The sequence below is a fragment of the Meleagris gallopavo genome, chromosome 17 (assembly GCF_905368555.1).
Source record: "Meleagris gallopavo chromosome 17, MGAL_WU_HG_1.1, whole genome shotgun sequence".
Taxonomy (NCBI): domain Eukaryota; kingdom Metazoa; phylum Chordata; class Aves; order Galliformes; family Phasianidae; genus Meleagris; species Meleagris gallopavo.
In genome coordinates, this window is record NC_139420.1 from 5772168 (window position 1) to 5792663 (window position 20496).

At 40.1% G+C, this 20496-nt stretch overlaps 1 protein-coding gene across 2 annotated transcripts; it reads left to right on the forward strand.

Moving 5' to 3' along the window:
- Positions 1 to 298: 298 nt before the first annotated feature.
- On the forward strand, positions 299 to 19640 carry BCL7A (BAF chromatin remodeling complex subunit BCL7A). Of its 2 annotated transcripts, XM_085238542.1 has the most exons (7): positions 447 to 577; positions 4613 to 4721; positions 8262 to 8343; positions 11265 to 11361; positions 13180 to 13347; positions 14862 to 14983; positions 15953 to 19640. In XM_085238542.1, the coding sequence occupies exons 2-7, from the start codon at positions 4687 to 4689 to the stop codon at positions 16022 to 16024; spliced, it is 576 nt and encodes a 191-aa protein (XP_085094668.1). In that variant the 5' UTR covers positions 447 to 577; positions 4613 to 4686; the 3' UTR covers positions 16025 to 19640. The 2 variants fall into 2 exon arrangements, with proteins under 2 accessions (XP_085094667.1, XP_085094668.1); XM_085238541.1 differs by lacking the exon at positions 4613 to 4721 and having other exon boundaries at positions 299 to 577.
- Positions 19641 to 20496: the final 856 nt, after the last annotated feature.

Sequence of the window (20496 nt, forward strand, 5' to 3'; positions counted from 1 at the left end):
CTGATTTTGGGCTGTTCCTGTGTAGAGCCCGGGGCTGGACTCGGTGATCTATATGGGTGCTCTACGGCTGTATCGCTGCTCGCGTTCTCACAGAAACGGCCGGAATCACTTGAGGCAGCTGAGAAACCCGACAGCCTCGGCGTGTCGCGGAGCCGCGAGCATCCCATCCCGCGCACATGTTTGGCTTCGCAGGAAGCCCTCCGCTAACAAAGCCGCCGCCCGCCGCCATCGGCGGATCTCCTCGCGGCGCCCCTCCCGCCTCGCGCGCGCGCGGGCTGCCGGCGGCGGAGCGGGCTGCGCGTGCGCAGCGTGCGGGCCCCGGCGGGCGGGCGGAGCCGAGCGGCGCCGAAGCGAGCCGAGCCGTGGGAGCATTGTGCGTGCGGGCAGGACGGAGGGACGGACGCCGCGAGCCGCGCCGAGCTCCGCATTCCCGCCGCCGAGGCCGCCGCCCTGCCCCTCCCCTCCCTCCCCGAAGCCCCAGCAGCATGTCGGGCCGGTCGGTTCGGGCCGAGACCCGGAGCCGGGCGAAGGATGATATCAAGCGGGTGATGGCGGCCATCGAGAAAGTGCGCAAATGGTGAGCGGGCCGCGCCGCGCCGGGACCCCGCGCCGCTCCCCCTTCCTCTCCTCAGCGCCCCACGGGGGCCCGAGCCCGGCGGGCGGCCGCGGGGGGCGGGGAGCGGCGGCACCCAGAAGCCATTTCGCCGCTGCCCGTCACTCGGAGGCGGCGGCGGCGGCGTGTGAGGGCGAGAGGCGGCTCCATTGTGCGGCCGACCCCCGGCCCAGAGCCCGCATCGCCCCGCCGCCCCCGGAGCCCCTCGGCCGGGCTGTGCGCGGAGGGCTCCGTGCGGAGCCGCTCCTCGGGAGCGTCTTTCTTCCCAAAGAGCGTTCCGAATCCCGCTGTGAAACTCCAGCAGCCCTCTCTTATTTCCCACGTATCCCTTAACCCCGCAACTTTCCGAGCTGTGCGTTAACCCAGCAACTTAGCGAGGTTTGTGGAGCTTCGCGGGCGCCTCCCCGCGTAACGCCGTGCGGCCGCGACCCCGAGCGGAGCAGGAGAGGGAATACGTGCCGCCTGGTTTGTCCTGTTGTGTGTTTAAAGGCTGGAACGGGGCACTTTCCTTAGGCCTGCAGCGTGTTTGGGCATTTTCTCTTTTTTGTCTTTTTTTTTTTTTTTTGCTCGTATCGTGGGAATCAGCACGAGGTGTTGGAACGATGTGCTCACACAGTTGTTGCGGTGTTTCCAGGTGGGATAAGGAGCTGTGCCACCCTGAACCTCTTTCTCCACTGAGTCGGAGCCTTTGTGTCTTTTGTGCGGAGCTTTGAATGCGTTTAAATGTTTGAAACCCACAGAGAGCCTTGTCTCTCTGTGGAAAAATGAGTGTTTCTGTTACCGTCACAGATGCCGCTTAGGTTTTGTTAAAAATAACAGAAATAGGCATGCTTGCTTTTTCTGGAGGCATGGATTTGTTGCTTCTTGAGCACCATAATGGGCCAGTTGACCAGAGCTGCACAAAGGACAGAACGTGTGCCTGATAATGCTGGGCACGGGATGGGGATTTCAGAGAATCCACCCGCTGTGTGTGGAGCCGAGCAGCCCGGCAGTGCAGTTCGTGTTCAGGAACTCTCTTCTGCTCTGCTGCTGTTTTTAAGTGCTGTTTGCTTACTGACGGGTCAGCTTCAAAGGGTTGGAACTGTGCACAGCGATGAGACGGTGCTTCTGATCACGCAGCCACGTTGTTGGCTGTGTGGGGCTGTACTATTTTGGATGTAGGTATTTCATTCATGAGCGCAGCATACCTCCTTTGAGTCCTGCTTTGTGGATGTTGGAGAGGGGTAGAAGCAGGAGTTGATCATTCAACAGATTTGTCCGGTTCTTTTTCCCTCGGTGAGGGCACTCTGCCCTCAAGTCAGTTGCTACAACTTCACCTGTGAAGTAAATCTTATGGCATCAATAGCTTTTGTATGCTTTAACCCTCACCAGAGCCACCTTGCTTGAAGCATGAGTGCTAAGCTTTGGAATTGTCTGGGCTGTGTTGGGTGAAGTGGAATTGTCTTGGCCCACAAATAAAAAAAACGTGTATAGGTATATATATGTATATAAGTAACAAAACTTATTTTTATTAAAACTTAAAGAGGGCAGTAAAACCATGAAGCTAGTAGGTTGGACAGGTGTGCAGTTTCAAGAGTTAGTGTACAGAATCATACGACTTTTCTTCTCGTTATGGTTAGAAGTATTCATATGGCTTTTTGTGTGTGCATCTCAAGTATTTCCTTGAACCATTTTTCCTAGTTTTTAAGGCAATCATGGTTTGATTTTGAATCTCATTATTCCCTCCCACCTGCAGTCAAGAAATGTGGGGAAATTAACCAGGGAAATCCAGTATTCTGTGGTTTAAATGTTTTGAAAAGACTTGTGCTGTGAAACTGAACTTTATGCACGAGGAATTCTTGCATCTTGAGTGGGGCCACATAGACAATTTCACGTGTGCATTCTCATTTGCTTAATGGGAGCAATTTGTTGCCATCCATGGCTCTTCTGTGGAGATGCAGCCGCTGAAGATTAAAATACCTTGCATACAACAGAGTTTTCTGGGACACGAGCACTTGGAGTGCTGCGTTTCAGAACCAAACAGGAGCAGAGTCAGATCGTGCATACTGTGAATGTTGAATGGCTCCAGCGTGTGCTGCCCTGCTTTATTGATGTGGGAAGGCAGCCTTGCTTTGCAGTGCTGCTGTGTGCTCCTGTTGCCACATCTCTATATGGACACGTGGGAAATTGCTTTCCATCAGTGCAGACTCCATTCCTTGGAAAACATATATTGCATTCTTAGACAGTGTGCCCTTCAATGCCTGTCTTCACGTGTTGGTAGAAGCCTGGTGTTTCTGGTGTTACTGCAGCTTGGCTGAGAGTAGTAAACAGTGAAGCTGTTAGGATTTTATCTTGAGATTAATGCAGCCTTATCTCCTTTGTTTAAACCACTCCCGTGAATGAGCTTCTATTTTAGAAAACATCTAGCACGTGTCTTACAGAATACATGGCTGTGTTGCATTTATGTGGCAGCAGTGTTAAATCTTCATAACCGAGAGAGTTTTTGAACTTTCTTTTTAACCATACTTACTTTTCTTTCAGTCTAGCTGGAAGAAAAACTAAGAGTAAATATAATGATGTGAGATGTAAAAGGTACAGGGTTATTTTTGTTTTAAAGGTTGACAGGTATGTGTAGATTCTAAATAGTTCCCAATAACAGTGGGGCAAAAAGTGCTGTGCCCTCAGCCAGCATAGGAAAGCAGTGGAAACACTCTCACAGATGCTGGATTTATTAAATGAAATAAAGCACAGTTTTTGCAGAAAGAAGTGTGATGCAGCAGGCAAGTACTGGAGTGCTGAACTTTGGGACAGATGCACAAACATTTATGCCATGGTTTGGCTGCTGGGAATAGGTATCCTGGTCGGGAAAACACAGCAGAATGAGGAAAACTCATTGTACTGACTTGTCATCAACTTGCAGGATCTTTCCATAAGTAATTTGGCCGTTTTCTACTTGTATGACATTACATAACGTCATAAAGAAGAGATGAGCTTGGACCACTGCTGGAAGTAGCATCAGAAAGTGCTATGCATCTGCTCCAGAAAGGAACTGGTTGTAGGAGAGGCATGACTTTAAAACAAAACACATTGTGTAAGAGATGCAGAGTAACCATAGGCCATGAGATGATGTGACCTGGTAATGTAGGCTGGGATCTCTCGCTGGCTATAGTAGAATTTGACAGTGTGGCTGTCCATTTGTTGTCTCCATTCAGACTTGCTAAAATATTTGTACATGGTATGTAATGCTCTGCGAAGGAGCTTCTGCAGATTTTCCTGCCCTTGCTACCTTCTTAAAATAGATTTTCACTTCAAAAAGTAGTTAGGATGCAGAACTTTTTAATGTGATGTCTTTGGAGAGGAGTGCTGCTGCCAGCTTGCCCTGTTAGCCAGGCTGCAGTGGCCCCGTGGCTGCCTGCAAAGGCTGCAGTTTGCCTGGTGGCAGCTGAAGTAAAAATACCCGGTGTGCGAGGGAACTGTTCTGAATACTCTAGCAGTCCAAACACAGTTACCATGGATGAATTACAATATGGATTTTCTGGCTCATGGTTACTTCTTTTTGAGCCAGAATATATTCGCTGACTTCAGTGCAAGATGGATGTATGTAAAAGGTAGAATTTTGTCGTTTGTAAACTGTGATTCTCATTACTGTAAGAGAGGCTGTGTACTACAACAGAACTCAGTTAAAGACGTGCTGGCATGTACAAGTTGGAGACTGCTGCTGCAGCATGCTTGGCTAAAGTCAGAGAGAAGGGGCCCTTGACCATTAGAGCTTGACAATTATTGTTTGTCCACTCACGCTACTTTATACCTCATTGTATTTGCAGCATGGTCAAGAAACACTCTGTGTATCTGGGGCTACTTCATGTTAGTCACTGGACAAACATCTGCATAGAAACAGGCGTGCTCTGAAAGCAAGCCTCCATTTCAAAAACATTTTATTTGTGCATCTGACAGCACTTTGTGTGTATAATAATGGCATTTTCTTTCCCATCCCCCTTTCTCCTTTGCTTGATCCCACAGGGAGGTCATAATTCTGTGATTTTCACCAAACTCTGTTGCAATGCAAGTGAGTGTGATGTGATAAATTCAGCATTATGACGTCACTTCATGATCATCAACAGAAGATGGGGTATGTGGGAGCAAATCCTTGTGTAAATACAAATCACTATGATAAATGATAGTCATGGTAAAAAGCCAAACAAGCGTGAAAGCCTTTTCTTGAATGATGATATATTGGCAGCAAAGGCTTTCTGTTTCTGTGCCATCAAATGTTTTTAGCACTCGTTGCATCTGCAAAAGCTGCCTTGACACTTTATCTATGAGTGTAATATACACTGCCGTGTTTGCTCACCAGTTTATTACTTTTATACATGGCATTTATACTCAATTTTGGAGCTTTAGTGTTAATAAACAAAATCTAAATACATTTAAGTGTCTTGAGCTATTTGAAATGGGAAAATGAGTATATAATTATATAACTTCTAGGATATTAAGATGCCTCAGGCATAACCACTAAAGAAGTGTTGATGTTAATGCTTACCCTACCTACCTATCCGTGGCTGTCCTTAAAATGCTGTGCAGATATGGTTCAGAATTTAAAAATGCTTTAACACAATTGCAGATACACATACGGGCTTTGTTTCCATTGTGTAATCTAGTTTCTGCATTGACTGTAACCAAAATGTTTAAAATACTTTTCAGTGTGGAAGATTACAGCAAGGAAAATTATAGTATGTATTTTAAGGTACATCATTTCCTTTGTTTTTGTGTTTGGGTCATTCATGGGCAAACAGAAGTCTTGAAATCAGAAAAAAAAGTGTTTATTTATATATATATATATTATATATATAAACTATGGAGTTTGTTAGTTAGATGTGGACAAATGAAATTGAGTAGTGCCACACTTCTAGCCTGGTGAGCTGTCAGACTGATGGTGGGCTTTCATCTTTTCCAGTCCACTGCTCAACGTGTGGATCAATCTCTGTAACAGAGTACAGTGCCATAGAAATTCTAACCCAGTGACTGCCTACCAGAGGTGAAATAGCATCAGCAGGTGCAGTTCTGGGCAGTATCTCAGGATGAATGGATTCAGCAGCAGATGAGTTTTGTAGGTGGGATGTGTTTCCCAATAGAAAGGGGACAGGAGCTCACAAATGCCATGATTCCACTCCAGCAACTGGTCTCAGAATATTTAGTGGTTTGGGCAGCACTTAGCAAACTTCAGTTTTTGCAGGCAGTGTAAAGAAATTGTCAGCTCTAAAGAAACAAAAGCAGTGTCTCTATTCACAGTGGTGACTTTACACAGAAGATAAAACATGAGGATTCAGAGTAGGACTGATGGGGGGGTGGAGTTTGTGATTTTTGTGTTGATTCTTAATGGAAATACTGTAAATGCTACAGATAATAACCTGAGCTTTGTGTTTGCATTACACGTCTTAAATTCTGGAGTTTGTGCTGTTGATCTTAAATGTCTGAATGTCATTACATTTCTTTGTTAACAGACTTGTGTTCGTGCTGCCATCTTTTTTCCTATTAATACTTCTCTGGTCCTAAACTGACAATGCTGCAAATGCTTACACTGTAAAATATTTGGATAACAGCAGTTTGATGTCTGGTTTTCTTTTTAATCGTGTTTGCAGGATTGGGATGTTGGTGTACTTCCATTGCAGAATATCCCTATTCCCATTGTTGTCTGAATTACTATGTATTGAAAACAGAAAAGAAATCCCTGTAGCTGAAGGTTATCAGAACTTACAGTGGTATTTAGAAGCTCAGAAGAATTAAAATGTCAGGGCTAACTTAAATACTAGAAGGAAAAGTTACTAATATAGGTTTCCTCCTGTGTTCTACAGTCTGTCCAGTGAAGATGCTGTGTGAGGCTGCTTTGAGATGCTAACAGGTATCTTGAACTTTTGGTTTTCCAGTGCAGCATCTCTAAGTAATATTTTGCTATAGGAAAAGGCTGAAATCTTGATTTAAAAAAAAAAAATATATATATATATTTATTCACCTCTCCTACACCCAAACCAAAAGCCCAACTGGTTTTATTTCCATGACTTCAAAGGTTTTCCAAACTAGAAATGAGCTTAGTTTGACTTGTATTCTTGAAAAATGTATATATCATGGTCATGTCTTCACAATTGAGTATGCTCTCATTACTGACATGCTCTCATTTCCACTCTCATTTTTATCACCCCAAGCAGTAGAGCTCCAAATTAGTCTAACATTGTTTCTTGACATATTTCAGCCATCTAGTGTACATAAATGGATGTATCTAAACACACAGAGCAAAAGCTGCTCTAGGAAGAACCTTGGGAAAGAAGCAGATCTGAAATAGTTCTGTGCTTTAATTAAAATGTACTTGTGGACAGATCCAAAATGTTCAAATTGTCATTTATAGCTTCTCTTTTTTTAAACGAGGAAGTGTCTCCTCTAAAGGGAAAACAAATAGGGTTGGCTTTCATAGCTAAAACAAGTAGTAAGGAGGATGTTTGTGGCATTTCTACAACGTGGCTGCTTTAGATGCTGGAAGCCCTTTCTAAAAATGGAGATATCACATATGTATTTGGAGTCACATCCAGCTTCTCCCATCCTGCAAAGTACATTATTATTTTAATCTGTACCTTCCAAAATTCCAAAACTAATTCAAATGTTTTTAAAATTGAAATAACAAAAATGCTTGAGATCTCATGCCAAATTAATTTCAAATGTTCCTGAATATTTAAGGGAATTATTCCTTGTTGCTAGCTTTTAACTGATCTGTTTGCAGAGCTCTGTTGCAAACCCAGGAACCAGCAGTGGTGATCTGTGACCTGAAAACTGATCACAGAAATGTGATGAAATTTCTCTGGCGTTCTGAACCTTCCTTTAATGTTCTCATGCAAAGACCTCAAGGAGTTCCTCCTGTAACTGAGTGCTCAGCATCCATTCCATTTCCGCACTCTGTCTGTGTGACCCCCTAACGCAGTGGCACCCTCTGGCCACATTTCCTTTGCAATTTGTCAGTGTTATGACTTCATGGCTGGCTGGCAGGGGTCTGCAGAGTGCTGTAGGTTATGCATTTCCCCCCGATAGTGCTCTCAGCCTTCCCTATCCAGCTAGCCAGGCTTTCCTGACTCTGAATTCTGCATCACAGCACATAGTGGTACCAGCAGGGCTGTTGGTTCTAAGGCCAGGGCTTCAGAGTTGTGTGACAGGAGTGTTGAACGATTATTGAATTGCTAGAAGCAAATTTCTACCCAGAAAGAAACTTCAAATGATCAAAATGCATTTAGTTTTTTAATACCATTAAGCAGTTTCATGACAATCAAAACACACTGGTCTGTCTAAAACCTCTTCTGCTCTCTAGAAACTTAAGTGAAAATTTTAAGTGTTAAATCTGCATTTTCATTAGCTGCTCTTCTTAGCTGTATTGTTAATGCTGATGTTATTCCTGCTACTGCAGTTACTCACCAGTCAAGTAGCAGCCCTCAGAAATGTGGAGGTTAGCAGTGCTCTGACAAATGTTTGAAACGCAGAGAACAATTTGCAAAATGCAGTTCTAAAGACGATGTAATAGAGATCATCCTACTTAGTAGCCTATTTAAATCCTTGACAACTTACAATAGTAGATCGCTTCGTTTTGAATACAGATTTTAACTTGAACTTCTCCTGCATTGTAATTTCACAGGGAGAAGAAGTGGGTGACAGTTGGTGACACGTCCCTACGGATTTACAAGTGGGTGCCAGTAACAGAGCCCAAGGTCGATGATGTAAGTATCCTGCAGATGGCTTGCATGCTTCAAGGTGTACAGACTCACCTTCGGGGAAAGCTGAACAAAAGATGCTGTCTGTTCTTTGAGCTTCTAAGCTAAGCCTGGTGTGGGTCTCCAGAGCCTTTGGATGGATCGGCCCTAGAGACAAGGTTGATCTCTGCAAAAAGTGATATTGGTGGTTCATTAGGTGGCAAGTCCTCAGAGTCAACTTGTATCAATTCTCAGATAACTGATACACGGTTGACTTGAAACTGATTTTGAAACATTCCTCAACATATGGGGGTGAGGGTAGAAACAAGATATCAGTTACATTGTTCCTCTTTCTCCTTGATGCTTGAAGGGAAAGGGGGCACTTTGCAGTGTGTTGTCTGCGCGTTTTTTGTTTTGCTAAAAAAGATAGGTGCAAAACACTGAAGTAAAAATACGAAACCTCAGTGGAGCCCAATATCTCTTATATCTTAAGATAGCCAGCCCAAGCAGTACGGTCCGTGGGCTTTAATGTAACGTCTGTTTTTGATAAATGTTTGGTGTATGCATCATGTTTATATTCTGGTGTGCACTGTTCATTTGCCATAATGTCATAAAAATAGCAAATGTAGAAGTCAAAGTTGACTGGACATAAACTGATACTGAAAAACAATTTTTTATTTGTAACTTTATCTCTACAACAGTACCTCTATTATAAAATTAATCCATGGTACCACAGTAAATTAAATGTGCAGCAGGATATATGTATATCCTATGAATGTATGGCTTTCAGTTGAGGCAGTTTTACAGTTGTCTCAAAATTGACTCAAAGTCCACATTCAAGACCTGTGGTCGATAAGCGTTGTTTTACTTGAGCTTATTTCTTTTGGTGCCTTTGGTTGTACCACAGTTTTACATGACAGTTGGAGTTGTGGTAAACCTTCTGTCATCTTTCAGAGCTTGAGCAGCATCTCTGCGAAATACCCATTTTTGAATTGGGCAGCTTTTCTGGTTTCTTTACAGATATTTGTTCTATCTTTCCAGTTATTGAATGTTTGGTCTTGATTTTACTATTATGTCCCAGTGTGGGAGAGGAAGCTGTGTGCAGGGAGAGAGGAGGTTACTTAGGTTACTTAGGCTCGTGGCTTCTGAAAATAATGGGTACTATTATTTGCTTGAAATAGAATTTCTGTTGAGTGAATGGATGGATTTTTAAAGTGACTGGCACCTAAAGTCAGAATGAGCTGATATAGTGCTGTCTATATGCAGAGTTTAATTGATGTTTTTTGAGCCATAATCTTCAGCCCCCCCTGCCATTCACATGTTGTTCCAAAGTCACGTTGTCTTTTCTTGGAACTGGAATTAAGCTCTGTCCTTCAACTAGTTTTTGAAGGCTGTTGTGGAACCTCACTGTTTTGATGGTTGAACTTTTTAAAATGAAAAAACAACCCCTCAAACCCACCTTTCAGCTTAAATTGCTCAGTAATTTCTCAGTACTTGTGCCACATGTGTTCTCTTACTTTGAGAAAAGCTGAGAGATCTTCCCCTCTGAACTTCTGTTTTGCAAGGATAAAGAAATCTGTGTGGTTTCACCTCTATTTTATGTATTAGAGAATATAATCTGGGTCCTTTCATTTGTTCTCTCTGAAGTAATAAAACAATTAAGAAAGCCTAATAGTCTATGTGATGTGAAGGGAAAAATCCAGATCTCCCTTGCTGAATTCCTTCTTCGGTCTTAGACTGTTTGATTTTATTTCCTTCCCTTGTTGGAGAATGTTGTCTTAACCAAATACATAGGTTGGTAAGCGGTCTTCCTAGAGTTAGGCTTTTAATTGTCTTCTCAGCAGGCACGCAGAATCCTCCAAAAGCAGTGCAGCTGGCTCTTTCTCCTGTGAGACTGATTACGTCACCTCTTAATTGAAAATGCTGCATCCCTTAGCAGACGCAGATTTTCCACGTGATGGATGCCAATGTCTCTTCCTTTGTTTTACTGCTTGCAGTCCATACTGTTGTTTGGTCACGAGCCTGTTGTGACCTATTGTCCATGTAGGACTATATTGTGTATGCTCTCTGTTTTAGGTCAATTTAATTTTTCTTAATCCATTGTTGAATTTTAATGAAGAAACTGCATTAGATATAGAGAAGGAGGAGGTTTCTGCAGCATAGGTTGTTGAGAAAGGTAAAAAGCCATCTCTTCAGTGTCAAAATTCTAAATCTGTTATCATTCCTGTTATGAACACATTCCTGTTGTATGAGTGTGTTCTAAAGCTTCCTAATCTAAAGGGGAGCATGCACTGAGTTTGGTAGCAGTATGCTAATATGTGTAACCCATAAAGTAAGCAGAGTTAAGCACTCAGAAATCAGGTAGCTCGTGAATCTTCAGCCCTGCCCCTCATCAACGTTCTTCACTTTTCCTAGTATGGCAGAGATTCTTTTCACCTTGCTTTTATAGTTGGTTACAGGGTTACGTGCTGGCATCTCCCTAGTTCTTTGAATGGGTTTTGGCAAGCTGTTTAATCATTGTGCCTCTGATTCTCAGCTGACAGGAGGAGGGGTAGTATTGAGAACTATTGTACTTTTTTTTCCATATTTTTACAAAAATAGTGCAGAGGTGACAAAAAAAAAAAAGATTAAATGCTAACTGCTGCTAGAATGTCTGGGTAAAAACCTATGTGCTCCAGTGCTTTGTGTCATGAAGTGCACAATTAAAAAGACAACCCTGCAATTACTAGGACTGATGCATTAGTATTATGATATCATCAGTGCTTATCTCCTTGGTTTGTTTCTCCCTTGAAATTAGGTGCTTACAGAAGTAATGAGTGGAAAGGGCTTCATATTTAAACTTTTTTGAACTTTGCTTGTTGTCATTATTCTGTTCTTGTGGTGTTTTTTGGTTTTTGTTTTCTTTATGGTGACCATGTCATTTGTTTGTGGTACCTTTTGTTTTTCAGAAAAATAAGAATAAGAAAAAAGGCAAAGATGAAAAATGTGGCTCTGAGGTGACCACTCCAGAGAACAGCTCCTCTCCAGGGATGATGGACATGCATGGTGAGTGGGAGAAGGTCAGCACAAATTACCCTATTACACTGCTGTGGAAGTGTAAGCTAACTGTGTCGAATCCTCCGTTGCTCAGTTTGAATCAAAGTGAGAATGGCATCAGATACTTGCTCATTACCTTGGATTTCTGTTCTCTGGATGTACCAACAGTTGTTTAAACGCCTTTTTTTGGGTCTCTGTACGTGGAGTGAAGTACAGTTAGTGAAGCTATATGTGAAAATAAAACTGTCAGTATCTACTATCCAAATGTTATGCTCTTACACTGAGTAACTCTCAAGCTTGCTGCTTGCGGAACCAGAAGACCCCCAAAGCCTTGGTGGCACGTACCATTGTTTGTATAGGTTTTGTACTTATTTAAGGGAAGAAGAGAGTCAGAGCAGAGTTCAGTGAGAGTCATGAGAGCAAGCTGTGGTTCTCCTTGCATCTTCTTTCTGCCTTGGTGAAATTAACTGGTTAAGAAACTGTTTTTTGCTTCCCAGTCAGACAGTTTAAAAACAAAAACAAAAAAAACCCCTGCAACTTGTTGACTGCTAGTATGATATTTATTACAAAGGAGCATGCACAGCTCTTTTTTAATTTTTTACTTTCTAGGTGTTTGGATAGCAATTATGGTTGAGAATGCAGCACTATTTGAGCTGATAAGAGAGGATTGTGTTTTGGCAGGATGTAATTTTTTCACTTCAGCTTTATTTGCATTTTTATTGCTACTTGATTCGTTTTTGCAGTGTTTGCAGTGAGTATAGTCTTGTGATTAAAGGATTGAGTATGTTATTCACAGACTGGATTAATTTTTCATCCATGTTGCAAACTTCTAATTTAATAATTTAATATGCTTAAGCCTTTTACCCCCATCGATGAAGTGAATATAAAGCAAGTATTATATCATTTTTAATTGTGTTTTTAACCCATATTGTACAATTTCACTGTAAGCTTAATCTTACTTCGAGCTGTCCTGACAAGAGATGTCCAGTACTGGCTATGTGTTTCTGAAGTCCTTTGGATGTAATGATTGTACAGATGCAGAGGGAGATGGATCACCTAACATGCTAATAACTTAATTAATGTTTTGCTGGGTTACTTCTCTTCAGGGATCAGGGCTTCTGTCTCAGTTCCCCCAGTTAGACTGGTTTAAAGATTACAGTAAGATTCACTGCTATCCATAAAGTATTAGCTGAGATATTTAAACTGCTGTCATTGGTTTTCACAAAAGGAGGGCACAAGCAGCACAATTCCTGATCTGTGTTGTAGAAAATTTTTATCATCGAGCTTTTTGAGTCTGGAGAGTATTCTGAAGAATTATTTCTAAGATGTTGTCGCTTTTAGGACTGGCTGCTACATTGTGCTTTGATAGCACTGTGAGCTTTTTGACCTTGGGACACCCTTCTAAAACCACCTGCTCATCAGAGCATTGTAGTGATACAAAGGAAATTTTTAGTATGATATTTAATTGGTCCTTTGTTAGCTGATCTATAAAATGAGGTGGCTCCAGTTAACCTGTTTTACTCACATTACAAAATTATGGGTTCTTTAAAAGAGATTGAAGTTAACATTCTCCGTTTTATTGTATTTATTTACAGCATTTAGAAAACTCATGTAATTACAGCATATGCTGCAAGAGCAGAAGTTGTGGTGCTATGGAGTAAGCCTGGTGTTAGTGTAAACGCTGCTGCACTTGGTATCCAACAAGCTAGGCTATATCCTGCATTATCAGGATATTACAGGAAAAATAAAAAAGGAGCAATTATGTTGTGCTTTTTATTCAGATCTTGTCAAATTGGACTTTCTTGTTTAAATCTCTTTTGTTAACAGATGACAATAGCAACCAGAGTTCAATAGCTGATGCTTCTCCAATAAAACAAGAAAACAGTAGCAATTCAAGTCCAGCACCAGAACAGAATTTGGCAACACAAGCAGATGGCACTGAAGTAAAGTCTGATGAAACTCAGTCAGAAGCAAAGGAGCAACCTGGTTCAGAAGGTAAGCTGAAAGACCACCCTTAAAGCCAGCAAAAGCTGTTATCCTTTAGTGTGGTAGGCTTTATTTGCTTGTCCATTCTAAGGACTGAGTTATAACAGCTTGAAATAAATGGTTCTGAATTCTCAGCATCTAAATAAAAATGAACCATAAACTCTGGCTTACCAGTCATCCTTCCATACAATAGGAAGGACCAGATTGACAATCAAGTCCTTTTTAGAGAGGAAACAAACAAAGTAGTTTGTTGTCATAATCTCAGTCTTGAAAGAAGAACTAACTTAAAATAATGTTTAAAAAGTGACTGTTAGCCTTTAATCACACAAACCCTAGAAGGAGTTACTTTTGTACTCTTTGGTAAGAGATGTTCATTACCTACTGTGAAAGTAAAATGGAGGTGAGATACTTTAAATTGTATCTAATTTTTAATTGTGTAAGCTAAAATTAAGTTTTGCATTTTTTCTTAACATTGCTGGTTATTCAAAAGTTACTTGTGAATTCTGTCCTATTTTCTAAAAGCTACAGTTGTACACAGATGGAAACTGCGTGTGGATTAAGAGATTGTTGTGAACCTCACTCTTTAAATGGCATTTGGGTAATTGAAACATGTTCTGTATCTATAATCTGTGGAAGATAAGTGTCTTTATCCCCATTGTAAGAGATAAAATATGTTCTTAACACCATTCTAATTATTTGGTTGCAGAATTCTTCCCATAGCAAAGCAATTAAATTATGCCTTCCTGATTAAGTCCTTAGCTCGGTAGATCCACAAACCAATTTAAATATAGAGCTTTTATCTGGGTAATACTGGAATGATTATGTTGAAGTTGTCATTGTTAATGGGGATTAAATTATGACAACTGAATCATCACCAAACAGAAATAAAACAGAATCCTTCAAAGAACATTTCAACGAGAACATTTGTGATACAGTAAAATGTAAAGATTTACTCCTAGGTCTGATACTGAATTCGTTTGAAGATGCTTATGTAGCATACGTGCTCCCCTGACTAAATTTGGATTCAAAGAAAATCATACCAAGTTCTCTGGATTTGTTCCTGAGTGCATTACTGTAAAACAAAAGGGAGAAGCAATGATAAAAAAAAAAAACACCCCTTGCTAGTGTTGCTACACAGATAGGGATCCACTACTGATCACAATTGAGCCTTTTTCTGTAGCTGCTTCTTACTTCTGGTTCAAAGTAACTTTCCTTGCATTCATTCAGCCCTTTGCAAAGTTTACGTTGGAACTTGTTCGCTAATGGCATTGACTTAGTTCTGTGGTACAGGGTGTGTGAGAGTTGAGCTCCCTCTAGGGACTGACTCCGGCAATCCTATACTGCCGGTAACATGAAGGCAAAGGCCTTGTAAAGTGGCAGTAGTGAGTGGTTTTGATTATGGAGTTTGAAATTAATTCACTATCTTTGTGTTGTTGTATACGTTATCATTAATGGCTACATGGGAGTGGAATTTTCATCTCCTGAGGAGTGCGTTTGTTTATAATAATTTCTTGAAATTTCAGATACCTCTGATGAACAGAATTCACAGTCTTCAATGGAAAATTCCATGAATAGTTCAGAGAAAGCAGAAATTCAGTCCTCTGGAGAAAACGATATACTTACAGAGGCATCAAAAAACTCTCAGGTAACCTTAAGCACAAAAGCCCAATTACTTAGGATTTGAAAAAAGAGCATTTTTACCAAAAAGCAAGTAAAAGGAGGCCAGATGTATATTTAGGCCCATTTCCTAATGCAGTGGCAATAAAGCAGCCATAGAGTATTAGACGTATGTATACCTGGTGGTGTGGTTAATTTGCTTGCCTTCTTGCATTTCAGATAATTTGATGAGCAATACTACAACTGGTCTGGTTTACTTTTCATATTCCCATACCAGGCTGTGTTAGTTTTATAGGGAAATACTAAATTTTAGTATTACAAATGGTCTTAGTACTTAACAAATGGTCTGGGCCTAACCAACTATAAACCCCTTTGAGGACAATTTAGATGTAAAATGTTTTCTATCAAAGAAAACTCATACAGCAGCTAGGAAAGTGAATTTTTTTTAGATTCTGTAGACAAAGGTGTTCTCATGTTGACTTGCTTAGAACACTGGAAAAAATCCAGATGGGTGGAAGAAGGAAATTATTGTAATTGTTCTGTTCACACTGGGACCCTCAGACAGAGCACTGTGCCTTCCTTAGTCTTTCCAAATGTTTCATGTTCTGTCCTGTAGAGGTTGCTTTGGCTATAGCAGGAGCAAATTCTTGTGCACGTGGTGTGTGCTATGCTCAGGTGTGGAGTTGAGGGAAGTCTGGGTATAACCATGCATCAAGGCTGTTGCCTGGAACAATCCCTGAGGCATCTAGCCTGGAACTAGGAATTTGTCCTTTTGAGTAGAGGATACAAATGTGAAGAAGCTGAAGTAAGATGTAAGTAGAGGAGTGACTTTTGGAAGCAAATTGACTTGGTCACATCATTCTTTAATTCAAGGATGCTTTGTGTTTCACAAGTGACACGCCAGGGAATTTCTTCTTGCTTCTTGTTTGATGCTTATGGCACGTGAAATTCAGTGCAATGATAACATGATTGTTTTTCTTTCCCCCCTGCCATTAAGGACTCTGAAGGAGTGCCACCTTCTAAAAAGATGAAAGTAGAGGCTTCCCAACAAAACGTTGAAGAGATTTAGACTATAGATTTTTCTGGTCAGTTTTTATGTAAGGTACATCAGTGGGCTTAATTCTAGAACAACCTTACTTAAGCATCTTCTCTTGGATGAGGACAGAACTCCTAACTTTTCAAGTTACCAAGCAAAAATCCAAGAAAGCCTAACAAAGGTTTAACTTCTCAGACACTGAAAACTTTTTCCTGTGAAACAAACATTGAGAACTTTTAAGTTACTGTCTCTGAAATGGTTGGAGTAAACAACTCAGGAGGGGTCTACGCACTGTTTCTAAAGTCAAAATTACGATTATGTTGCTGCTGTATTTTTTTTCATTTCTCTATTTAACATTGTAAGATATTTAAGGATGGTACAGGTCAGGTATTAGCTTTCATGTGAAGTTCATTGTTCTGGCGCGATGTCTGCTTTTGTTTTGTGCCTTGTGTTCTGAAAACAGTGCTAACTTTTGACTTTTAAAAGTTGTTTTGCAACTGTCTCCTTTGCAAAGTGACCTATGTTTGTATAATACCATGTAGAAAGGCTTTTTTTTTTTTTTTTTTTTTTTTTTTTTGGAGGGGGTTTGTTTTATTTTATTCTTAATTTTTAAATCCCTGGTGCTTAAATTTTAACAAATACCAATCAGGAAGCCATTTTCACTCTTGGAGTCCAAAGAGAGAAAAGAGCTTGATATATTATTTTAGCAGCTATAGTGGAGATCATTTATTGAATGCATGGCATTCGCAACTGTAAATTTGGTCTTCTAAATACTTAACTTCATCAGAAGTTAACATGATCTGTTTACCATTTATAGTCCAGATCTGAATATATAGTGTAACACAACAGTTAAAATACTTAGGTATTAGGTCCAGATCTCTGTACTGGGTACAACTTGCTTTACAGAAGAGTTCCACTATGTATATAAATAGGATCAAAAGGATTGATGCACAATGAATTTATTTTCAATTGGACTTTTTTGATATGAGATTTTCACTGAACTGGATTTCATTGTACTGTTTCTGTATAAGATGTTTACTTCTGTGTTCCAGGTTAATACTGTATTTGGGATTTTTTTTTTTTCTTTCAGCAAGTCTTGTAAATAAGCCTCGTTGTTTCTGTTGTCTCTGCATCACTGACAGAAATGTTCCTTCTTTTACAATTATGTCAAAGTGTGCTTATGCTGAACTTAATTGAAAAGCACTAAGCATGTGCGACTCCCTTCAAAGCAGTGGCGTTTAGAAGTGCAGAACCATCTGCGAAGGTCTCATCTTTGGGGCCTGATCTTCCAGGGTGAGTGCCCAGTTAGAACTGCTCAGTGTCAGTGGGAACCACTTCTCACTTAGTTCTCTTCACGCACACACGTGCATGTGCACACACGTGTATTGCTGGATCAGGCCCTTAGTCTGTCTTCACTTTGTATGTGAGAGGTGGAGCTTGGAATTTAAACTATGATCTCACAGCTATGAAAATGGTTGCATATAGTTTGTAAGCTAAGAACTGTAAATACTTTTTTAAAGGAAAAAAAAAAAAATTGCTTCCAGTTGATACATTTTCATAATTAGCTCTTCATCAAGCTTATTTATTTCTGAATTCTCCAATAGTGAAAATGGCTTGCACTTAGACTACTGGATTGCATCTGCAATTACCACTTTATTATGAAAAACAATGGGAAACTTGGGGGAGGGAGTGGAGGGAGGGCAGGTGGGGGAGCCAGTACTGGCATTCCATAGGATGTTTGTAGGATTCAATTCCAAACAACATATGACACTCAATTTCACAACTTTTCCTTTGTGTTGAAATAAACTTTTTGGATTTTAACTGAATAAAATTTGATTGCAAAACCATTTGTGAAAGAAGTGTGCTCCCTAAGAAGTTTATGGGATTTCTGGTCTGATCACGAAGTCCATTAACGTTCTGAAAATAAGGAAATGAGGAGCCAAAAATTATGTTTGCACAACATTATGCAATGAAATGGTAGGATTCTCTCTTGAATTGTGTGTATGCCTAAACTGTGGATAACTGGTCAATGATGATTGATTTGTATGTATATTACATTCAGATTTGTGATATTTTGTGAGAAGTTCTATTGATATATGAAATGGTCAAATTTAGAAAGATTCAAACTTTAAAATATTTTTGCTTTACTTTTTTTTTATTTTTAATGCTAAAGCAAAACAAATCCGATGCCACCTTTGACAAGCAGTCATTTTTACTAATCCCTATCTCCAGGTGCATCACAGCAAGTTTTTAATTCTAATTTTGTAGAAGTTTCCAAGGGAATAAATAGATTTTTTGTTTAGAAACTAATTCCTGTACTTTAGGAAGAAATAAAATATATAAATAGCACTAAAAATACCTCAAATTTTTCATTAGATAGAAGCATTTATTGGCATTATTGACATCAATAGGTTTAATTATAAGCTTCCTTTTCTCTCCTGTGGCTTCTGCTCGGAATTGTTCATTGTTCTGTGGCTTACAAGACAAGGCATCATAATTATATTCTTAGAGCCTTTATTTCTAAAATAGTAATGTTTCATTTACAGCTTATATGGGATACACTCAGAACTTTTATTTTTAACCAGAGATTCTAGTGACAACAGACAGCTGAACAAGCAGATAGATTTGGGTTCCTTAGATCAGATATTGTCATTCTCTAAGAGAAGAGACTTTGGCATTACCTGGTATGAAGAAATCCAAAATAGTGTATAAGACTGTTATTAGTCTTAGTGAAGTGCCTGATAACATTTATGGGCCAACGGATGTGATTAAACACATTTTAATGCCAGAAAGTACAGATGGGACCAAACCAGAACAACAAATTCAAACCAGCCTGAGGTTTGAAACCAGATCTAAATCCAGTTGGTTTTGTTGGTTTTTTTTGGTGTTTTTTTTTGTTTTGTTTTGTTTGTTTGTTTGTTTTTGTTTGTTTGTTCTGTTTTTTTTGGCTTGGACCTATCTCTATCAGAAACTCGTTTTCACTGTAAAAGGTTTTATTGAAAGCATTGAGACGTGGAGCAGAAGGAGAGATGTAATTTTCTTCAAGATTACTGAAAGTTCTCATACAGCTAATGTTTTAGAAATAGTGCAAATTTCAAGAAGTGCTTCCTTGCTACAGTGCTGAATGTTGGAGCTTCAGTTACAAAACATAAAAAGAAAAAAAAATTAAAAAAAAAAAAAAAACTAGGAGCAAGCAAGTAAATTAGCTGAGTTTGTGGAACGTGTGGGAAGGCCTTCCAAATAAGTGATTTACTCAGCCAAACATTTTATAGCAGAACTATTCCTTGGAATTTTTATGCTTGGGAAAGTAGTTGTTAAACATTCCAAAAAAAAAAAAAAAAAAAAGTGCTGGCACTTACAAAACAACAAAAAAATTTGACAAGGCAGTATAAAATATGGTTTTGGGTGGCTATCTTCATACATAAACATTGTCATGTTTTGGAATGTTCTTTATATCTAAGGGCCTGTTAGAAGGTGTAAAGAATTTTGTTTTCTTCAATACCTAATCGTTTTCCATCTTATGATTTGTGTGTGTGTGTGTGTGTTGTACAGCAGTATAATTTTTCACTTATTTATTCCATCGGTAGTTATGGTTTGTACAATGTACAATGGTTTCATTTCAAAAATAAAATAAAAATCACAACACGAATGCTTTGTGACTAATTTTTATCGAGAAACTTAATCTCAGCTTGTTTTTTAAATTAAAAATAAATTCCCATTTTTGTAGTCTTTTGAAATACGCATTCTATGGTGTTGTCTTATTTGGTAGTGTCATTTGGTTTGACCAAAGGTTGCCTCGGTGTGTTAGCAGGGCATTGACTGGGTGTGGATAATGTAACAGAAACAAATGAATATGGGCAATGAAATTACAGCAGCCTGTGGAAGAACTTGGTAATGTAAGGTTTAAGGTGCCTGCTGTTGGCTTAGTACTCAGCTAACATCTTGTGGAAAATTAAATTGGAGCAGAGGGCACAGTGTGAAAATGCGCTTCAGCTGGGAAGCATGCTAGAGTCTGATGCTGGCAAGGATAAAAATTCCTAGGAGTTTTGGAAGGATTCTTTACATTCAGGGTGGATGGGAAGTGTCCTGCTTATTCTCAGCATTCTATGTACTGTGTCCCAAAGTAGCCTGCAGCTGCCCAGACAGCTGGGGGGGGAGGGGGATGAGGGGTGATCTGCTGCTCCTGACTGGTCCATTTTGGTGCCTCCCTTGCATTTACTGGGTGCTTGTGGGATCCTTTCATTGAACCACTTCAATCCAGTGTGAAAAACAACCTACTTAATTGCAGTGTTGCTTTTTTTTAAATTTAGTTTTATTTTTATGGAGTAGGGCATTTGTTTAAATGCAGCAAGAGGAAAAGAGTGAGGATTGCAGCCTCACTCAAGACAGGTCTCAGGAGTAAAAGCCTCTGAACAGATAAGGCTTGTGCTGGTTAAGGGGTGAGCAACAGCACAGCCTGGAAAGTGGGGTGCAGAGCTTGCAGGTTGGCTGTGGTTTGCCTGAAG